Raw genomic sequence first — 21,769 nt, forward strand, 5'->3', positions numbered from 1 at the left:
ACCCAGCCCATGTCCTATGCTGTGGCTGGGTCTGGATGACCCTTCAAAAGTGCCAGGCGGCCAGGTGTCCTCATTGAGTGTCTCGGTGCTCAGGAGCTATGCAGAGGAAGAGGAGACCAGTCCTTCCCAGAGAGCAAGAGAAAAAACATCAAGGCAGGCTGCGGGTGCACTGGTCAGGCTGGCTGGGAGCTGAGGCTGGCAGGAGAGGGCGCTGGGTGCAGCCCACCCCGGAGCTGCGGTCCTTGCAGCCCTAGTGAGGAGGATGCCGACGAGGCTCCCGTGCAGAGGCCAGCTTGGGGCCAGCGGGTTCCTGGTTCCAGCCTTCCCACCTCCTCCTCGAACCTGCGCCCCTTCTCCTGGCACCCCTAGGAGAGCGCACGGGGTGGGGGCTCTCCCTCGTCCCAGGCGCCTTGTATCAGGGACAGAATAAAGGAGGCGTGAACCCCCAGGACGGCCTCAGGGGCCCCTCAGCAGGAGACCCGCCGGTTCGGGGCTTTGGGCTCCCTGCAGCGCGGGGTCATCGGCTCAGACCGAGTTGGGAAGCGGGACGCCCCTCTGTGGACGGAGAGCGGGGAGGGATGGGCTCGGAGCCCCCCCGCGGCCGGGACCCCGCGGGAGGCGGCGGGCGGGGCCGGAAGGGTGTGAGCGCGGCCCCGCCCCGGGGAGGAGGGCCGCCGCCGCCGTCGGGGAGCCCCTGCGCCGCCCCCAGCGCCCGGCGAGGAGGCGGCCCGGACGGCGCGGACGGCGCGGGCGGCATGGAGGAGGCGCACCTGCTCCGGGCCGCCGACGTGCTGCGCCGCTTCTCGGTGGCGGCCGAGGGCGGCCTGAGCCCGGCGCAGGTGGCCGCCGCGCGGGAGCGACACGGCCCGAACGGTGAGCGCGGCGGGCGAGGACGGCCCCGAGGCCCCCGGGGCTCCCGGGGCTCCCCAGACTCCCGGGGCTCCCCAGACTCCCGGGGCTCCCGGGGCCCCCGAGGCTCGCCCACGCCGGGCGCCCCGGGCTGGGAGGCGGCCGCTGGCTTGGCAGGTGCCGACGGGACCCCCCCCCCGCCCGTCAGGGACGGCCTAGCTGCCAAGCTGCCCAGCTGGCCCGGGTCTCTCCCCAGGGCGCAGTGCGACGCCCTGCAAGGTGCAGCTTGTCAGCTGGTGGCTTTGGAACCTCCACCCGCCCCACCGCCGGGTCTTCCTCTTTCTGCTACCCGAAAAGGATGTCGCTGGTGGGAGTCGGTGGGGCCTTTGAACTGCTGCGGCCAGAGGCAGGAAACCCGCCTTCCCGGGTGGAGGGTCCCAGGGAGTTGCCCCCGGCCTTTCCCAGGCCGGTGACCTGGAGTGCAGCCCGGCCCAGCGTCTGCAGTTTGGCGGTAGGGCTGTCTCTCCGTCCTCTCCTCCTCCAGGGGAGTGTGGGACTCTTTTTTTCTGCTAAAAGGCACGGGCAATGCTACCAGGCACTGTTTAGATGTAGCCTCTAACATTTGGAAACTCCTAATGTCCCGCGGTCTTCTGTCCGGTGTCCTTTTTGGCAAGACCTGCCACCCCCCACAGCACTGGACAGAATCTGAGACATCCACAGAGAAATGTCCCCTCCGTTCCCAGAGTGCAGCCTGGGCTGGCGTGGTTTTGAGACTTGGGGACCTCACCCTTTGGGGTTCCCAGCCGACTGGAGAGGAAGGTACTCTGGCCTATGTCCCTCTGCTCAGGGCTGCCTGGGAAATTATAAATTGCTGTCAGAAAGGGCGCTTTAGTTTTGTATTGGTTTATGAAAACCACCTCTTATATAAATATTATTTTTCTGGAGCAGAAATCCTTTTTTAAAAAAAAATTAGTTGCTATATTTAGTTGAGCTGTGGGAGGAACTGGGGAGATAAATATTATTTAATACCCCTCATTAATGACTTGGCAGGGAGGATGCCCTTAGCTGCAGGAGGAGAGCAGCAGGGCCTGTCCCCTGGCTCTGGGGGAGGGGTCACAGTAGGCAGGTCTGGGGTCTCACCGCCTCTCTGGTACTGGTTGTGGCCTCCAGCTTGGGACTCTTGATTCCCAAGGGAAGCTGGAGATCCAGCCCTTGGTAAAGTCCACCCTTGCACAAGCCTGTCCCGCATCTTTCCAGCTCTGTGTCTCCATCATTCTAGTGGAGAATGAGCTGACCAGAGGTACCTAATCTCTTGACCCCCCCACCCCCCGTAGTTTTGTCTGGGTGAGGGGGGTCTTGGGGTGCCATGGTCCCTAACATTAGTGTGAGCCAGTGGGCAGAGAGGTTGACCTGGTGTGGTGTGCAGGTCCCTAGGCAGGTGGAGGCATGCGGACTTGTAGGAAGAATGGGGCGTGCATTGCTGGGCTCCCATGGTCCCTCTGTTCTCTGGCAGTATTCATAATGAACGCGCATGTTCATGAGTGCTTGCTGTATGCCGGGTGCTGTTCTTGGCGCTCTTCATCATTATTTCTTCCCTAAACGACTCTGAGGTAAGGACGACATCACTCCCCTTTTTAGAGGAGGTTGCACAACTTGACGGGATCACACAGCACGTTGTGGTGGACTTGGTAACAGGTGCCCAGCCCTCTTTAGGCTTCAGTTTCCCCTTCTCTGCAGGGTTTGGGACCCTGGTGTCAGTGCTGATGCTAAATTTTGGGGTGGCTGGGCAACAGTTATTCCAGCTTTGTCACCAGTCCCCAAGAGGCCCCAGGGGGGGGTTGCTCCCTCAGCTTCTCCCTGAGGGAGCATCTCAGGGCTTTGGAAATTGTCAGGTGAGCAGAAGGGAGCCAGCTGCCCCTGCCTTGTGTTCTCCTGGCCTCTGGAGGAGGCCCGGTTGCCCCTCGGTCTCAGTCGCTCAGCTTTGGGGATGGGGTTCTGTGCCGTAGTTCTGCCCTTCATAGCCGTGTGGTTCCTGATAAGACACTTGGCCTCTCTGGGCCTCTATCGTGTCATGCGCTTATAGTAAAATTCATCTCTTAGGGTTGTTTGTGCATATTTAGTGAGGCCACTTACACCAAGTCCTGCAGCAGAGGAGGTGGGGCGGGGCTCCTAGCCAGAAGCTGGTTGGTAGGGTTGTGAGGTCTGTGGGTGGAGGGAATACCCCAGGGACTAGTATCCCCCCACCCTAGACATCTATGCACCTGCAAGGTTGTTAGGTCTTGAAACCACAAGGAAGTCATTTGCTTAAGTCTAAAAGTTTGCAAATTCTGCCGGGGTGGGGAAAATGGAGGCTCCTTGTACTCTCCTGTGGGTGGAGCGGGAGTCTGGGGTGGAGCATCACCAGCACATTCAGTAGATGTGCAAAGCGGGGTCCTCGGTGCACACAAAACACCTCTGGCCCCACCTCATAGTAGAGATGGGTCCTCTGAGACCCCAGCAGGGTGGTGAGTGAGGAGGCACTTGGCCCCAGCACCTCTTGTGAACCACATTGGTAGATGCCAGAGGTGTGATTTATTTTTTTCCAGCACTGGAGATTGAACCCAGGGATTTTTTTTTTTTTTTTTTTTTTTTTTTTTTTTTTTTTTTTTTTTTTGGCAGGACTGGGGATTGAACTCAGGAGCATTCTACCTGAGTTATACCCCTAGCCCTATTTTAATTTGGGTCTTTCTAGGTTGATGAGAGTCTTACTACTTGCTGAGACTATCCTTGAATCTGCAATCTTCCTGTCTTAGCCTCCCAAGTGCCCAGGGATATGGGGTCCAGCTGGGACAGGCCTGGTACTGTTCCTGGGGGAGGAGCGAAGGCAGCCCAGCAGGGGCCTATGGATGTGAACATGAGGGTGAAGCCTGGAAGACACTGAGCTTCTGTTTCAGACCCAGCCCAGGCCCTTGGGACCTGAGGTCTCATTTCTGCTGTATTAAGGGGAATATGGGGGCATAGAGAGGCAAGTCGGCCCGAGTCCACTCTGATGGCCCCTCATCCTGCTTACCCCATTCCGCTGACCTGGTTTCTTGGGGTCATACCTCTGTGTTTCCCCATTTCTGGTGCCAACTGGGGCCTCGGCTGAGGGCAGGAAATAAGGCCACAGTCAAGACATCACCAGAAGGAATTCAAATCGAGGCCAGCCTGCCCACCCTGGGGACTTCTCATCCTTTGCAGACAGGCATTGTGAAGCCAAGAAGGCGAGGTCTAGGCTCAGCAGCCCCTCCATAAGCTCCCCTGAACAGGGACCACCTGCCATCTGGCCTGGCCCGGGTCAGCCTCTCCAGGGTCTGTAGGTGCAGGGTGGCGTGACAGGACATACCCAACCCGGCCCTTGGTACATGTCCAGCAACGGAATGAGCGGCCTGTTCACTGACACATCGAAACTGGATGGCTCCTAAACCTACAAAAAGACATCTAACCTCGGCCGTAAAACAGAAAAACATAAGGAAATCCAAGAGAGGACACTTCTATCGACTGACACAGACCAAGATGTCAGCTGACACGCCTTGCAGGATGGGCAGGGCTGTGGGTGCCAGCCTTGGGGACAGTGACTTAGAACAGCTGTCCGGTCTGCAAACATACTCCTTGCACACTGTCATTCCACTCCTAGGAATTCACACGTGCATGACATGATGGGGGACAAGAGTATTTCTCATCCTCTCTGAGTGGTCATAGCAGAGGCTGTGAACAACCCAACCGGCCCCTCAGAAGTAGGGGAAGAAACGCTGGGGCAGGCCATGACGGGCCCCTTGTGCTGCAGCAGGAAGCCCACAGAGGGCTTATGGAAGCCTCTCAAGAATTCTGCTTCCAGCCAGGCATGCGGCACACTGTAATGGCAGGACACACGGATGTTTAGTGAACTGTGTCTAGTGCCAGGTAAGCTGGGGGCCCGGCAGGGCCTCTGCAAGCAGGACCCACTTCTCAGGCCTCCCCGGTGCCCCCCACAGAGCAGGGCCAGGCTGTCCACTCTGGCTGGAACCTGGAGACCCAGGGAGGGCCAGGTGGGCTGAATGGGCTCATCCTGGCGGGGCCTGTCCCTGCCTCTGAAAGTGATGATTTAATTGCTCTGTAAATTTACCTTGGAGGAAGACCTTGCCTGGAACTGACATTTAGAAGCCGAATTTCCAGTTTCCAATGTGGAGAGAAGGAAGGCGTTCAGGGGGATTAGGAAGCAAGTGGTGCGTGGAGCCTGGGGCGGCCCTGGCCCTGTACCCCATTCTCTGTGGCTCTGGGCCATGTGCCCGGGGGCCCCATCCTGAACCCATGAGGCAACTGAATAAACAAAGGCCAGCAGGGCTCAGTGTGGACCTGGGGATGACTCAGCCCTGCCTGCCCAGAGGCGTGCCAGTCTGTAGCAGGGAGCCCGCGAAGGGCAAGGCGATGAGGTGGCAGAGAAGGCTTCCCGGGGAAGTGGGGTTCAGATGCTGAGATAGTGGGGTCCTCTGGACAGAAGGAATGACGCCAGCAGAATTTCAGTGGAAGAAAAGCTTCAGCAAACTGGGTGGTGGCGGTAATCCTGAGGCATCGCCCTGGCTGGGCGAAGGGACCCGCAGTTAAATATGGGTGTGATTCTGGAAGAGCTGATTGGCCACATCAAAGCCGTGAAGGCCGCACTGAGGTTGATTGTTGCTCCTCAGGCAGATAGCTACCGCGAAGGCGTCAGGACCCCATAGAGACAGCAGCACCCTCTTGTAAAAGCACAAGCCTTTACTGAGTACCTACTATGTCCTGGGCACTTATGGTCTTATGACTGTTAACGCTAATGCCAGCTGACTGTGGGCTGCGCATTGGGTACTTTGTGCGTGTCACCGGACTTCCATAGTTACTCTAGAAGGCATTTCTGTTATTACTCGTTTTGTACAGATGGGGAAACAGACACAGGGGCTTGATGGCTGGCTTGTGGCCATGGCACTACCCAGAGACAGGGCAAGGCTTGAACTCAAGCCCTTTGGACCCAGTTCCTTGCTGAAAGCCACAGAGTTTTTCTTTTTTTTTTTCTTTTTTTTTTTTTTTTTTTTTTTTTTTTTTTGGTGGTACTGGGGATGGAACCCAGAGGCTTTCTACCTCCGGGCTATACTCCCAGACCCAATTTATATTTTATTTGGAAACAGGGTCTCACTTAAGTTGCTGAGAGCCTCAGTAAGTAGCTGAGGCTGGCTTTGAACCTGTGTGATCCTCCTGTCTCAGCCTCCCAAGTGCAGGGGTTACAAGCGTGTGCCACCACGCCCAGCTCACAGAGTTTTTCTAATGACTGCCCTAGGTCCACAGGCCAACTCCCAGGATCCTCAGGAACAGCCCACAGGAACATCAGTGGGCACGGGACTGCTCTGTCCACAATAGTGACTGGAAGCAGAGCAGGCTAGGAGAGGTCACCATGTGAGAGCCCCAGACAAGGGGAATGCTTGGGGTCACATACCCCTGGGCCAAAGGAGCAGTACTTGTTACTCTCTTTCCCAGTAGACAGCATCAAGGTGGGCATGGCCAGGCACTCCCTCACTCAGCAAACGGGACATCTGGCACCGCTTAGGGCCCAGAGCCACCATTTCAAGGGAAACTGGCTCAGCCTCCATCTTGGAGTTGGAGATAGCCAGGGGCACAGGGGCCCAACAGCTCTGTGTGTGTGTGTGTGTGTGTGTGTGTGTGTGCGCGCGCGCGCGCGTGCGCTCATGTGGTGGTACTGGTATCAGGGACAGAACCCAGCAGCATTCTACCTCTGAGCTACCCCTCAGCCCTATTTTTTATTCTTTATTTTGAAACAGGGTCTCACTAAGTTGCAGAGGGCCTCACTAAGTAGTTGAGGCTGGCCACAAACTTGTGATCTTCCTGTCTCAGCCTCCCAAGTACTAGGATTACAAGCATGTGCCACCATGCCCAGCCTTATTTTTAATTTTGAAACAGGGTCTCACTAAGTTGCTGGGGCCTCACCTAAATTGCTAAGGCTGGCCTTCAACCTGTAATCCTCCTGTCTCAGCCTTCCAAGTACTGGGATTATAGGTATGTGGCACCATGCCCTGCTCTAGAATTGACATTTGAAGCTTATGGGCCTGGGCAGGCAGGGCCTAGTGGCCCCAAATACCACCTGTGTGGTGTCATTTGGATAGGATGATTTTGATTGGTGGCTCTGGACTGGCTGAAGGGATGAGGGCATCTAGCCCAACGATCAGGACACAGGGCACCAGTTTTTGTCTGGTGTCCTTAGCTGGGTGGTAAAGGGGCCAGAGGAGGGAAGGCAGGAAAGTCGAAGAGTTAACATGGCAGATTCAGAGTAGGGTTTTGCGAGCCGGGCTGCCTGAGCTCAAAACCCTTCTCTGCTGCTTCCTGGCTGTGTAACCAGAGGTAGTTACTTAATCGCTCTGTGCTTTAGTTGTATACTCTTTAAAATGGTGATAATAATAGCATCCTCCTTCTCAGAGCGCTTGAGACTCATAAAAGAGTTGGGTGCCCTGGAAGTTAGCATGGTGTCTAGACACAGTCGAGGCTAGTTGCTGCTGTTGCACCATGTCATACATGCCGAGCACCTCCTGGGTTTGGTCCCAGTGTCTTCCCACTAATCCTCTGGACATATGTGGGTAAGTCCCTGGTATACTGCTTGGCACATAGTAGGTGCTCAATTAAGTGGTTCCTGAAGACGATGATGGGCACAGAGCCCTCAGGTGGTTGTGGGCCCCCCCATTTGCCCAGTGGGGCTCAGGGCCCCACAGGGAGTCTGCAGCTTCAGCAGGATGAGAACCATGTGTGTGCCCTCTGCAGGAGTGGCAGGGCACGCCCTCTGACTGAGGCAGACCAAGCCTCCTGCGTGGAGTAGAAAGGCCCTCAGTGGTAAAAGCCAGGTCTGAGTAGAGACGAATGTGGCAATAACCACCATACAATCTCAGTGCCTGGCTGGGCATGGTGGTGCATCCCTGTAATCCCAGCTACTTGGAAGGCTGAAACAGGATTGCTACTTCAAGGACAGCCTGGGCAATTTAGCAAGACCCTACCTCAAAACCAAACCAAAACACCAAAACTCTCAGTGGCTTAAAAGAATATAAAAGAATAGGGACTCAAAGCTGGGTGTGGTGGTGCACTCCTGTAATTCCAGTACTTGGGAGGCTGAGACAGGAGGGATTGTAGGTTCAAGGCCAGCCTCAGAAACTTAGACCCTGTTTCAAAATAAAACAAAAATTAGGGCTGGAGGTGTAGCTCAGAGTTAGAGTGGGTTCAATCCCTAGTACCGGGGGAAAAAATAATAAAACAGACTCATTTCTTGCTCCCCTTGTATGCCAGTGGCAGGCTGGTGAGCAGGGGCTCCGTGCCCTCTTTGCTCTGACGCAGGATGACGGAGCAGACGCCACTTCACAGCTTGCTGCTGCTGCAACAAGGTCACAAGTTCCAGACCCGCTCAGTCCAGTGTGGCAACCACCAACCTCATGTAGCTGTTTACATTTAAACAAACAGAGCAAGTAAAATTTAAAAAGTAGTTCCTTGGTTACCCAAGACATGTTCCAAGTTCTCTGCCCTATAGTTGCATGGGGCCTGGGGCTGGTATACTGGCCAGCACGGGCAGAGAATACCTTTATCATCATACAGCATTCTACTGGCAGTGCCTTCCTGGAGAGTCTCGTATCCCAAGTTCAGTGTTCCAGGCTGGAGCTAACACACATCCTTCTGGACATTCACAAGAGGACAGAGACGTGCAAACTCACTATGTGGCCGTAGGGTAGGGAGAACCAGCACAATGACCTCCAAAGAGTGGGCCCCGGGTCAGGGAGCATGGAGGAGTGCCAGGTGGACAGGTAGAGGCCGCCTGGGACAGGCAGGCGGTGTCTTGGGGAGAGGGGCTGGTTGTGTATCCCTGTGACATCGCTCCTAACCCCATGCCTCACCTTTCCCAGGGTACCTGTCCCAAAGAGCATGGCAGCCTAGGGCCTTCATGCCGCAGGGAGGGCGGGGCTGGGGAAAGCAGGAGGGATTCAGGTTAGTCTAACAAATGAACTCCGCCATGGTCGGGATCACAGAGAAGGTGAATGTGTGCCACAAGGTTGGCACCGTTCTCTGTGAGACTGGGGCATGGCTGCGGGGACCCCAAAGGACCCTGCTGCATCGGAGGCTTGGCCCAGAAACCAGGCCTGGCCCTGCCCCCGCCTTTCCTGTTCGCCTCGGTTAAATAGATCAGAAGGAAAAAGTCTGTTTGATTTTAATCTCGGCGCAGGACACTGGAGATTACATTTTCCACGGAAAATGTCAGCCGCTGCCTAAAATAGGTCTGTAGAGAAAATGCTAGAAAGTGTATTTTTAGGTTATATGTTTTCCTCCTGGATTCCTGCAGTCCAGTGGGCTGATGATTCTCACCATGGTTCAGCTGCCAGGTGCAGACCACAAACCTTCCAAGCAGATGGTCTGGAGAGAGAGCTCTCAAGGGAAAACTTAGCTGATGGGCCAAGAACAGGTGGGCAGATACAAGGACCTGGTCCAGGTGTCAGGAAGCGGCGGGGACCTCAGTCAGCTTGCTAGCCAGTTCCTCGGGGGGCGAGCTGATACTGAAGAGCGAGAGGAGGCAGGAGGCACCAGTCAGGCTGTGGCCAGGAGGTGCTGGCTTGGGAGTTCACCCTCCGAGGCCCCACTCCCAGCCCTTGCACAGCCATACATGCACTTGCTGTGTGACCAGGCTCCAGTGTTTGTCCTCAATGTGTGAAGTAGGTCTAGAATTCACATACTGCCTCCCCTTCAGGCTACTGCAGAGATTCAAAGACAGCCAGCTCCAGCTGGTACACAAGGTGCTTCAGGAAATAGAAGAGATAAAAAAAAAAAAAAAAAAAAAAACAGAATCAGCAGGTACAGTGAGGTACTTCTGGTTTTTGGAAATAACATTCTTCAAAATGTTGTGTGGGAGCTGGGCTTGGTGGCATACACCTGTAATCCCAGTACTTGGGAGGCTGAGACAGGAGGATTGCAGGTTCAAGGCCAGCCTCAGCAACTTAGGGAGACCCTGTTTCAAAATAAAAAAATAAAATAGGAGCAGGGTGTGGTGGCTCATGCTTGTAATCCCAGCATTTGGGGGGATCTGGGCCGTGGCTAGCCTCAGCTACTTAGTGAGCCCCTTTGCAACTCAGTGAGACATGACTTCAAAATAAAGAATAAAAAATAGGGCTGGGGTGTAGGTCAGAGGTTAGAAGGCTCCTGGATACAAGCCTCAGTTTAAAAGAAAAAAAAAAGTGATGTTGTGTAGGACTGGGCATGTGGAGAGGGGTTGGTGTCTTCCCTGAGCACGTCCTGGACTCTGGAAGGTTCCTTGCTGTCTGGGTTGCTGGTTGCTGGAGGCTGGTCCAAGGGAGCCCTGGGTAGGGTGGGGCCCCATGGGTGTGTCTAGCTGCTGACCTTGTCCAGATGGCCCCAGGAGGAAAGGGAGCTTAGGCGCCCTGACCGTTAGAAGGGGCTCCTGAAGGTGGGTGCGGTGCACACACTTGTAATCCCAGTACTTGGGAGGCTGAGACAGGAGGACAGCAGGTTAGAGGACAGCCTCAGCAAACTAGCTGGACCCTGCTTCAAAAAAAGCCAAGTATGGTGGCTCATGCTTGTAATTCTAGTACTTGGGAGCCTGAGACAAAAGGATCCCAAGTTCACAGCCGGTCTCAACTCCTTAGTGAGGCTGTCTGCAACTTAGCAAGATCTTGTTTCGAAGTAAAGAATTAAATAGGGCTTGGGGTATAGCTGGGAGGTAGAAGGCACCTGAATTCAATCCCCAGGACCACACACACACACACACACACACACACACACACACACACACACACACACACACACACGGGCTGAAGGTGTAGTTTGGAGGTAGAATGCCCCTGGGTTTAATCGTGTGTGTGTGTGTGTGTGTGTGTGTGTGTGATATTGGGGATGGAATGGAACCCAGGGGCATTGTACCTCCAAGCAACACCCTCAGCCCTATTTTTTACTCTTTTTATTATTTGAAACAAGGTCTCACTGAGTTGCAAAGGGCCTCGCTAAGTAGCTAAGGCTGGCCACGAACCGTGATCCTCCGGTCTCTGCCTTCTGAATGCTGGGATTACAAACATGTGCCACCAGGCCCGGCCTCCCTGGGTTTAATCTGTAGTTCCAAAAACATATATATTAGAAAATTAGAAGGGGTGTCTCTGCCTCCCTCTCTCTCTCTCTCTCTCTCTCTCTCTCTCTCTCTCTCTCTCTTGTGGGTCTGGGGATGGAACCCAGAGGCATTTGACCTCCGAGGTATACCCCCTGCCCTATTTTTTATTCTTTATTTTGAAACAGGGTCTTACTAAGTTGCAGAGGCCTCACTAAGTAGCTGAGGCTGTCTGCGAACTGCGATCCTTCGGTCTCAGCCTCCCGAATGCTGTGATTATAAGCGTGCGCCACCACGCCCGGCTAGAAGTGTCTCCATTACCGGGATGAGGTAGAGTGACCAGGACAGGGGGGCGTCTGTGGAAGAACTGTACAAGGGCCAGAGAACTAACTGCCTGCTCTCTGTGCAACTTCAGGGGTTCCTCTGTCCTCCAGGCCTCAGTTTCCCTTCTGTGAATGGGGAGACCTCATCCTGAGCTGAGCCAAGTCACACTAGCCTCACTTAAGCAGAGTGGGGCGAGGATGGAGGTGGAGCCTGTGGCTCTCTGGCTGTCCATTCAGTGACCTCCGACAGGTTGTGAGGCAGCTGGGCGGCAGGGTGGCGAGGAACCTCGAGACTAACCCTGTCTCTTATCTCTCCACGCTCCCGGCTGCTGGATCCTGCAGAGCTCCCCACGGAGGAAGGTGAGGCAGACAGGCCAGGCTTGTGGGCTGTTCACTGTCAGGTTGTGACTCTCCCTGCCCGGCAGGGAGGCCTTGCCAGGCCCTAAGCATCGCCCCCCACACACCCCGGAGCCTCCAGGGCTCCTCTCTTTGAACTGCAGGTGCCGGCCGGGACCTGCAGAGAGCGGGGGCTGGGAGGTCCCCACTGCCCTGGGGCTGGACCTCACGTGGCTCTCTTGTTCAGGAAAGTCCCTGTGGACGCTGGTGCTGGAGCAGTTTGAGGACCTCTTGGTGCGCATCCTGATGCTGGCTGCCCTGGTCTCCTTTGTAAGTCAGCCCTGCCTGCCATCCTGCCTGGGAGGGAGAGCTGGGGCCGGTGGCCCTCAGAGGCCTGGGCCCTGTCTCCTCCGGCACTAGCGCCTGCTCCTGGCTTCTCTCGTCTGAGCCTTCACAGTTCCCACCCTGGACCCCAGCTCCTCTCTGATCTTCTAATCCATCTTACACACTGGCTGAGCCAGGCATGGTGCTACACACCTTAGTCCTATGTACACTTTAATCCTAGTACTTGGGAGGCTGAGACAGGAAGATTGCAGGTTCGAGGTCAGCCTCAACAACTTAGGCCCTGTTTAAAAAAAAAAAAAAAAAAAAAAAAGCTGGCCATGGTGGTGCTTGTAATCCCAGTACCTGAGAGGCTGAGACAGGAGGACCACAGGTTTGAGGCCAGCCTCAGCAGGTAGTGAGACTTTTGTCAACCTAGTGAGACTCTGTTTCAAAATAAAAATAAAATAGGGCTGAGGTATAGCTCAAAGGTAGAATGCCCCTGGCTTCAAACCCCAGTACTAAAAATAAAGAAGGAAAGACATTGGAGCTTTGCCCTCTCTTAGCCTCCCTCAGCTGCTTCTTTCCTTGACTTCCCACCTCCACCAGTGCCCCCACCCCATTCCTGCTGCCCAGACCCCTTCTGGAGTGGGCCAGGCCCAGGGCGGACACCTGGCAAGAGACCATGTTTGCCTTCTGTGACTGAGGAGCAGGGACTTGAGGTTGATGCAGGCTGGAAAGTGGCCTTAGGGTAGACAGTGGCCCCTGCTCCCACGCTCACAGGCCCTGGGGCGGGTGATTAGTGCTCCGGTAGAGGTGGGCAGGCTCTGGGCTGGGGTCATTCTCCCAGGCCTGGGCTCTGTAGCTGGAGTGACACCCCTCCAACCCACAGGCCTGGCACATGAACACACCTCAGAATCACCTGGCTTGTCAGATTATTGCCCACCCTCGAGATTTTGACTCAGGAATCTGGGCCAGGCCCTGACAGCCGTGTTTCCGCCTAGGCTGTCGGGCTGGGGACCTCACTCTAGAAGTGCTGGTGCACGGGCTTCTGGCTGCCCGCCCTGGAGGGCAACCTGGGTGGGATGTGGGCTGTGACACTCGTGTCTATGAGGTGGGCATCCTCAGCCAAGACCCTCTCAGGAGAGTGGCCCTCCGCACCTCAGGCCTCCCCTGGGGTGTCTTCCCAAGCAGCAGCGGAAGCAGGGGTCCCAGGGTGCCAGGAACACAGAGGACAGGCCGGGGCCCCGAGCGCCACCCCACTGACTGGCTCTGACCCTGCAGGTCCTGGCCTGGTTCGAGGAGGGCGAGGAGGCTTCAACAGCCTTCGTGGAGCCGCTGGTCATCGTGTTGATCCTGGCGGCCAATGCGGTTGTGGGCGTGTGGCAGGTGGGTGGGGCTGGGCTGGGCTGGCCCTGGGGCCCTTGGCTGTTAGGCTGACCTCCCCCTGTGGTTTCTGCCATTTGCTCCTGGCTCAGTAAGAGGATGGCCTGCTGGGGCAGCAGGGACAGACCTGTCTGCCTGTGTTCTGCAGGAACGCAATGCTGAGAGTGCCATTGAGGCCTTAAAGGAGTATGAGCCTGAGATGGGCAAGGTGATCCGTGCAGACCGCAAGGGAGTGCAGAGGATCCGTGCCCGGGACATAGTGCCTGGAGACATTGTAGAAGTGGCAGGTACGCTGGTCCCCCTCCTTTCATCACAGATGCCAAGGATCCCTGCCTCTCTGGGCCTCCATCTCTTTAGTTGTCTACAGGGCATGATGGCTGTCAGGTCTCTCCAATCAGGAGACTGGGTTCCCTGGGAGAAGGGGTTCCCTGAGGGTGCGCAGCCCAGCCTGGGTTCCTGGAGCCCTCCTAGCTTTCCTGGGGGTGGGGCCCAGACCCACCCTCAGCCCAGCCATCACCCCTGTGCAGTGGGAGACAAAGTGCCTGCAGACCTCCGGCTCATCGAGATCAAGTCCACCACGCTGCGAGTGGACCAATCCATCCTGACAGGTGAGCCCCAGAGGCTGGGCCGGGTGCACGTCAGGATGCGCACATCTCCAAGTGGGCTTTCATATCTGATTCTCTTACCAGGTGAATCTGTGTCTGTGACCAAGCACACAGATGCCATTCCAGACCCCAGAGCTGTAAACCAGGACAAAAAGAACATGCTGTTTTCTGTAAGTTCCTGGGGGTACTTGAGGCCTTTGCCTGGATGATAATAATAATCATCATCATCATCTACAGCATTGAGCCAGGTGCAGTGGGAGTACTCTGTACAATCTCAGTACTTGGGAGGCTGACACAGGAGGATCACAGGTTCAGCAATTTAGCAAGACCCTGTTTCAAAATTAAAAATAAAAAAGTTTGGGGGTATAGCTTGGAGGTAGAATGCCTCTGGGTTCAATCCTTAGTACTCTTACCATACACACACAACACTAATGTCCACAGGATAGAACCTTATCAGTTATCAGCAATGTTTGCAAAGTTATAATAATAATGATAACTTGCAGTGTGGTGTGATAGCACACTCCTGTAATCCCAGTACTTGGGTAGCTGAAATAGGAGGATTGCAAGTTCGAGGCCAGTCTCAGCAATACAAAGAGATCCTCAACAACCTAGCCAAACCTTGTTTCAAAAAAAGTTTTTTTCTTTTGGTGGTACTGGGGATGGAACCCTTCTACCTTCCGGCTATACTCCCAGACCTATTTTATATTTTATTTGGAAACAGGGTCTCTTAAGCCAGCACGGCTGGCTTCAAACCTGTGCAATCCTTCTGTCTCTGCCTCCCAAGCGCGGGGATTACAAGCGTGCGCCACCATGCCCAGCTTGTTTCAATTTTTTTTTTTTAATTTAAAAAGGAATGGGCATGTAGCTCAGAGGTAGAATGCCCCTGAGTTCAATCCCCAGTACAAAAAGAAAAAAAGCTTGTGTGTACTGAGGCCTGTGTGCTTGGCAATGTTTCAAGCCCTTTACACATATTAGTTTATTTAATTACCACAACAAATCTTTGAAATAAAGTTATCTGTATCTTGTTATTTGGATTTTCCAACAAGGAAACTGGCCCAGAGAGGTTAAGTAAATTGCCCAAGGTCTCCACCTGGCTCCAGAGCATTTCCTCTTTCCTGTTAGACAACCAGTCTTAATCCAGAGAGGGACAGTGCTTGCCATTAATCAGCCAACAGAAAGTCCTCTAGAAGGAATAGGGTTGCGAAAGCAGTGGAGGGGCCAGAGGGGTAGCCCAGTGGTAGAGCACTTGCCTAGTGTGTGTGAGGTCCTGGGTTCAATCCTAGCACCGCAGGAAGAAAGGAGAGAAGAGAAAGGAAGAAAGAGGGAGGGGGAGGTCGAGACAGGAAGATTGCAGGCTCTTACTAAGTTGTGGAGAGCCTATGTAAAAAATAGGGTGAGGGGTAAAGCTCAGAAGCAGGATGCCCCTGGGTTCAATTCCTAGTACCGCAAAAAAAAAAAAAAAAAAAAAAAGGTCGTTGAGGGTGGTAGGAACGACCCCTTTCTTAGATGGTTAAACCAGCACAGCACTAAGGCTTTCTTGGGGAGAGTGGTGGTTTGGCTTTGGAGGGAGGGTGGTGGGTTCTGCCCCCACGGCCTCAGAGGGAGTTGGTGGAGTTGGCAGGTAGTTCTCCTAGCCACAGTCCAAAGCCAGCATGGAGTATTTTGGTGCCATAAGAATCGGGCCAGTTTGAAGGTGGCCCAGGGCACCCAGTTTTCAGGGGCTAGAGGCCTCCCTAGAAGCAGAGAGATGTAGAGTGCAGTGTTCACTCAAAGCAGTTGCTGAGAATGGGTCCCTGCCTGGTCACGGATGCTTGACCAAGCTGCTCTGTGGGGAGGGAGGCCCATGGAGGCCTCTGCCACTGTCCGACCTATCACTAGAAAGCTCTCTGAGGGTGGTGTGGCTCATCGCTGGCCATTTCCTTAGCCGGCGGGCTGCACGGAGGAGGGGGGGGGGCAAGCTGCGCTGCTCAAGGCAGAGGGGAGATGGGGCTGCCACCACTCTGCCACGTGAAGGGGCACCTGTGCTCAGTCTCCTTGAAGCACTGTTCTTGGGCCTCTGTTGGAACTTTCTGCAGAGGAGGACAGAGGCATAAGACTGTCTGTCCTTTACACCAGGACTTGGTCATTTTACTGGAGTCTTGGGGCTAGATGAGCTCAGTTTCAAGTTGTCTGGATTCTTCATTAAATACTATGGACTAGACTTATGGTGTAGTGGCGTGGGCTTATAATCCCAGCATTTGAGAGGCTGAGACAGGAGGATTGCGGTTTGTGGACAGCCTCAGCTACTTAGTGAGGCCCTCCGTAACTTTGTGAGACCCTATTTCAAAATAAAGAATTAAAAATAGGACTGGGGGTGCAGCTCAGAAGTAGAATGCCCCTGAGTTCCATCCCCAGTACCGCAAAAACAGACAAACAAAACTTATAGACTGCTCACCTGGAATCGTTGCCATCTACACCCCTGTGTTGGCCATAGTGGTTGTTTCTGAATTGCATTTTGCATGCATTTTGGAGGAGGATACTGAAGATAGAACCCAGGGGCATTACTCTGAGTTATACCCCCAGCCTGTTATATTTTTTTGTTTAGAAATAGGGTCTCACTCCTGTTTCAGAATAAAGAATAAAAAATAGGGCAGGGTCTGTAGCTCAGAGGTTGAATGCCCCTGGGTTCCATCTCCAGACCCGCAAAAAATATATATAAATAAATAAATATAATTAAAAAAGAAAAAGAAATAGGGTCTCACTAGGTTGCTGAGAGACTTACTATGTTGTTGAGACTGTCCTCAATCCTGGGATCCTCCTGTCTAAAACTGAACTACTGGGATGATAAGCATGCGCCTCTACACCTAGCTCTGAATTGCACTTTGATGGGTCTGATGGGTTGGTGGCCAAGCCATGCTAGTTGATCTTAGTGTCAGTATCAGCCTTGGAGCCTTCTTTGATTTTTTTTTTTGCAGTACTGGGGATTGGACCCATGGGTATTCTACCTCTGAGCTAAACCCCCAGCTCTGTTTTTTATTCTTTATTTGAAACAGGGTCTCACTGAGTTGCAAAGGGCCTCACTAAGTAGCTGAGGCTGTCTGCAAACTGTGATCCTCCTGTCTCAGCCTCCAAATGCTGGGATTATAAGTGTGCACCACCATGCCCAGCTCTGGAGCCTTCTTTGTATCAGACCCTGTGGTAGACACCAGGCATACAGGGACCAGCATACATCTTGGGAGAGCTCACAGTACCAGGGAAAGACAGCAATGACCTAATAAACATAGAATCCCATGAGTCTGCATGCACTAGTAATGTGAAGAAAAGGAAAGCCCAGTAGGAGTGGGAAAGGTCCTGGACCCTGGATGCAGGCTGAGCAGCTCTTCCCTTGTCCCTCCTTGGCAGGGCACCAATATAGCCTCGGGCAAGGCGGTGGGTGTGGTGGTAGCCACAGGCCTGAACACGGAGCTGGGCAAGATCAGGAGCCAGATAGCAGCAGTGGAGCCTGAGCGGACGCCGCTGCAGCGCAAGCTGGATGAATTTGGACGACAGCTGTCCCATGCCATCTCTGTGATCTGTGTGGCCGTATGGGTCATCAACATTGGCCACTTTGCTGACCCTGCCCACGGTGGCTCCTGGCTCCGTGGTGCCGTCTACTACTTCAAGATCGCTGTGGCCCTGGCAGTGGCTGCAATTCCCGAGGGCCTCCCGGCAGTTATCACTACATGCCTGGCACTGGGCACGCGGCGCATGGCCCGCAAGAACGCCATCGTGCGGAGCCTGCCCTCTGTGGAGACCCTGGGCTGCACCTCAGTCATCTGCTCTGACAAGACAGGGACCCTCACCACCAACCAGATGTCAGTCTGCCGGGTAGGTGGCTGCAGCCAGCTTGGTGTCCCACAGGGGTTTCCATGGATGCTGGGCAGCCAGGCTCACTCTTGGACCTTTCTGTTGTGGAATGGAGAAGAGAAGCTGACGGCTTATCTCCTGGGTGGGAGGCAGGTTTCACAGGGCTGAGCAGGTTGTTGCAGACAATGGCTGGCTAGATGTGTGTCACTGGGACCCATGTTTACTGTGAGGCCCTGGGTGGACCGCTGCTGATCTGTGGCCTCAGTCTGGTCTTCTGAAGCTTGGGTGTGCCATCCCAGTGCTGGCATGTTAGCCAAACAGGGCCCTGGGCCCGGCTCTCTGCTGCTCCATCACGACTGTAGTCGACGCCTGTCACCAGATACGCCAGCTCCAGTGACCTGGGAAGGGCCAGGGCAGGAATTATTCATTCCCTGGCACTTGATCCCACACCCTGAGCCACTGCTCACATGTTCCAGGAATTCTGGTGGAGACTCCAAAGGGCAGAGGGTGCCTCCTGACCCAGCAGAGGAAGGTGGAGAGAGGGCAACGGCTGTGGGGTTCTCACCCTTACCAGGCTCCCCAGCGCTCCTCTGCACCCATGGCCTGCCCACTGGGCCTTAGGAAGCCGGGCTCAGTCTTCTGAGATCTTAAGGTCCCAGAGGCTGCTGCATGGGAGAAGCGCTGGCAAGCTTTCCTGCCCCACAGCCCCTGGCCTGCTAAAATTTCTAGTGGGGTTTTATCTGAATGGAGCATTCCTTGGCTGAAATAAAGATTTGCAAAGCACAGGATGGGGAAGTTGTAATGGGATGTGCTTGCTGGAGGGATGCTTCTGGGACAGAGAGAAGAATGAGAAGGAAGGGACATTGTTGAACATCTAATGGGTGCTGGGCTGGCCTTGCACCCATTAGGATGTCCAAGGTGGGCTCCTGGAAACAAGGAGCCCTGGGGGACAGGTGAGGTCTGGGTGACCCCATAGCCTCTTGGACAGAGATCCCTCCTAGGACACCTCTGGGCCTGGGAGCATGGTGTGAATTTCCTCCTTTGAAGGTCAGTAACTCATCCCCTTGAGGAGAAAGGAGAGGCTGCTGAGGCGAGCTCCCCTTCCTCGGGTACCAGTAGAGAAGCGGAGGCACAGGTGCTTGGCTGGGTTCACAGAAAGGTGGGCAAGGATGCATACTTCCCACACATCTCAGGGCATCCTCAAGCCAGTGGCTGATTCTAAACATGGAAGAATTGACCATAATTCCTTTCAGGAGTCAAGAGCAAATGGCCAGGCCAGAGCAGAACACACCTGGGCAGAGCAAGTCAAAGCTTCGGACTAGACCCTGTGCTCATTACTGCCCCACCTCGGTGGGGAAAGGATGACCGGGCAGCTCTTGGGGGGATGGCACAAGGCACTCTTTGGGGTCAGGCTTTATTCATACTGGCTACCCAGGGAGAAGGAAGGTGACCCACCTCTCCTGAGCACACCCATCTGCTCCCCAGATGTTCGTGATAGCAGAAGCAGAGGCGGGCTCCTGCCGTTTGCATGAATTCACCATCTCGGGTACCACATATACCCCGGAGGGCGAAGTGTGAGTGCCCCGGGCAAGGAAGTGGGGTGTGGCTTTGTGTGGGCATGATGACGGTGCAGATATGGGCGTGGTCTTGTGTGTGGTGGAGCTAAGCCAAAACCTAGTACTGATTGTCCCCATTCCACAGGCAACAGGGGGAACAGCTGGTCCACTGTGGGCAGTTTGATGGGCTAGTGGAGCTGGCGACCATCTGTGCCCTGTGCAATGACTCGGCGCTGGACTACAATGAGGTGGGGCCCCAGCCCCTTTCCTGACCTCCCTAGTTTCCAAGTGCTCCAGACAGACTTTTCCCCAGAGCCTCTTATCTCCCCAGGTTGGTGGTCTTTGTCATGGGTGGGCCCCAGGCCAGGAACATGGCTACCATTACACGTTCTGCTACCCTCCCTCCCTCTTTCTCAGACTGGCCCTGGAACCCTGTCCTTAGGGCTTTGGGGCTGTGGGAGACACTGCATTGTAAGGGCCAAGGATGCCTGCAGAAGATGGGGGGGGCAAGAAGAGGGAAGGTATTTAAAGCAGAAGACACAGTCCAGGAAAGGCCCAGGTGTGGCTCAGGCATTGAATGCTGTTGCCACTATGTGAGCAGGTCATCACTGGGGCATTCTGGAGAGTACTCCTGCTTAAGGGAAAGTATTTGTCTACAGCAAGTCTGCTGCCATGCAAGCTGAGGGCAGTAGAGAGCAAGTGAGGGACGGAGAGCCGTCAGTTCTCCCAGCCTCTGCAAGGAGAGTAGCACAGACAAGGCAGGACCAGAGGCGGAGCCCTGTGTGGATGTACTGGCCAGAGAGATACAAGCAGAGCCCCAGCAGGAACCTCGGAGGGAGGGAAAGGCCTGGGTCAGAGAGAGATTTAAGAGTTGAGATCCTGCGACTCGGGCTGGATAGACAAAAGGGAAGAAGGGGCCCTGAAGTTACCAACACTGGGAGAGGAGGAGGTGGCCTGAGGGGTCCTCAGAGAACAGGGTCCCACAGACAGCAACTGGACCTGTGGGCTTGGAGCTCCGGAGAGACGTCTTCACCAGGCAGGCTCATGAGCACTGGAAGATGGTGGAGGCAGGAGCATCTGGGAGAGGGGGAGAGGAGGAGCGGGGCTTGGGCAGTGGGGGGCTGTGAGGGAGTGGACCAGGATGGGGTGCAGCCAAGGATTGGGCTGAGGGGTGAGTGTCAGTGTCAGATACCCTCTACCCCAAACCCAGCTCAGCCGGGCTGGGAAAGGAGGTTTGCACAGGCGTGTGCAAAGGAGGTTACAGGAACTTTGACAGGGAATCTCCAGGGGAAAGGGGTGGGTGGGAGCTGAGGCTGGAGAGCCTGCGGGGGCAGCCCGCCCTCACTCCCTGTCCTGGTCCTCACCAGGCCAAGGGCGTGTATGAGAAGGTAGGAGAGGCCACTGAGACAGCGCTGACGTGCCTGGTGGAGAAGATGAACGTGTTCGACACGGACCTGAAGGCCCTGTCCCTGGTGGAGCGAGCCGGCGCCTGCAATGCAGTGAGAGGGGGCGCAGGCCGCAGTTGCATGTTCAGGGTTCCTGGGGCAGCTGGAAAAGGGGGAGAGGGAGGCAAAACCTTGAGAGGCTTCTGAGAGGAGGAGGGACCTCAAACCCCTAGTGAATCTCAGCTGTGGAGCAAAGAGAGAGGAAGGTAGGTGAGCAGAGGCCTGGAGCTAGAAAGTGGTGGGGAAATGGGACCACACGGAGAGGAAGGTAGCGCCTTGGATGCCAGGCTCTGGCAAGGGCGGGGGTGATACCCGTACAGAGCAAGAGGCTTTTCTGGGAGCCAAGTGCCTGGTGAGAAGCAGGCCAGCCTTCATGCCCTCCCTGCCCACATCCACAGGTCATCAAGCAGCTCATGAGGAAGGAGCTTACCCTGGAGTTCTCGCGGGACCGGAAGTCCATGTCCGTGTACTGCACGCCCACCCGCCCTGACAAGGCCCAGGGCAGCAAGATGTTTGTAAAGGTGGGGCTCCTGGGCACCTGGTCCAGTGCTCCGAAGCACTAGATTCTGCAGCTGCTGGGGACTAAACTAAGGGGAAGAGGAGCAATTGTCATGGTGATGAGTCCCTGGGGTGGGGGTCAGTGCCACATCTTGGGGAAGCAGGAGCAGCAGCAAGTATGCTGGGGATAAGCCTGGGCTGGGGCTGACACCCCCAACTGTGCTCCTATGGGCCTTGTCCCTGTGGGCCTTGCTCCCCTGTGGAGAGTGGGGTCAGGCAGGAAGTTTTCACAAGCCCTTTGTGTAGCTGGTTGGTAGTGTTGAAGCAGTTGGCGCCCAACAGTGATGCCCCCTTTTTTTTTTGGAAGCTGAGTCTCCCGGAGGGAAAGAAGCCAGCTCCTTCCAGACTGCCAGTCACTGCTTTCTAACTCAAAGCAGGAACCACAGCCCTGACTTCATCCCACAGGGAAGCTCCAACCCCTTGTGAAATACTAGCAACTTAGCCA

The 21,769-nt window shown here is 55.1% G+C and overlaps 1 protein-coding gene across 1 annotated transcript in view; it reads left to right on the plus strand.

Annotated features, from left to right (window-relative positions):
- Positions 1–755: 755 nt before the first annotated feature.
- Positions 756–21,769, plus strand: part of ATP2A3 (ATPase sarcoplasmic/endoplasmic reticulum Ca2+ transporting 3) — a gene marked incomplete at both ends in the record, with an annotated part of 45,001 nt that continues 23,987 nt past the window's right edge. Inside the window, 12 exons of the mRNA XM_080713976.1 lie at positions 756–873; positions 11,635–11,652; positions 11,876–11,958; positions 13,234–13,338; positions 13,484–13,622; positions 13,863–13,943; positions 14,025–14,110; positions 17,322–17,786; positions 19,251–19,339; positions 19,467–19,569; positions 20,689–20,820; positions 21,165–21,287. Of these exons, the coding sequence (XP_080570102.1) occupies positions 756–873; positions 11,635–11,652; positions 11,876–11,958; positions 13,234–13,338; positions 13,484–13,622; positions 13,863–13,943; positions 14,025–14,110; positions 17,322–17,786; positions 19,251–19,339; positions 19,467–19,569; positions 20,689–20,820; positions 21,165–21,287 (1,542 nt within the window). The remainder of the gene's footprint in view (positions 874–11,634; positions 11,653–11,875; positions 11,959–13,233; positions 13,339–13,483; positions 13,623–13,862; positions 13,944–14,024; positions 14,111–17,321; positions 17,787–19,250; positions 19,340–19,466; positions 19,570–20,688; positions 20,821–21,164; positions 21,288–21,769) is intronic.

This window comes from Muscardinus avellanarius, assembly GCF_963383645.1.
Source record: "Muscardinus avellanarius genome assembly, chromosome: 16".
In the NCBI taxonomy this organism is placed as follows: Eukaryota; Metazoa; Chordata; class Mammalia; order Rodentia; family Gliridae; genus Muscardinus; species Muscardinus avellanarius.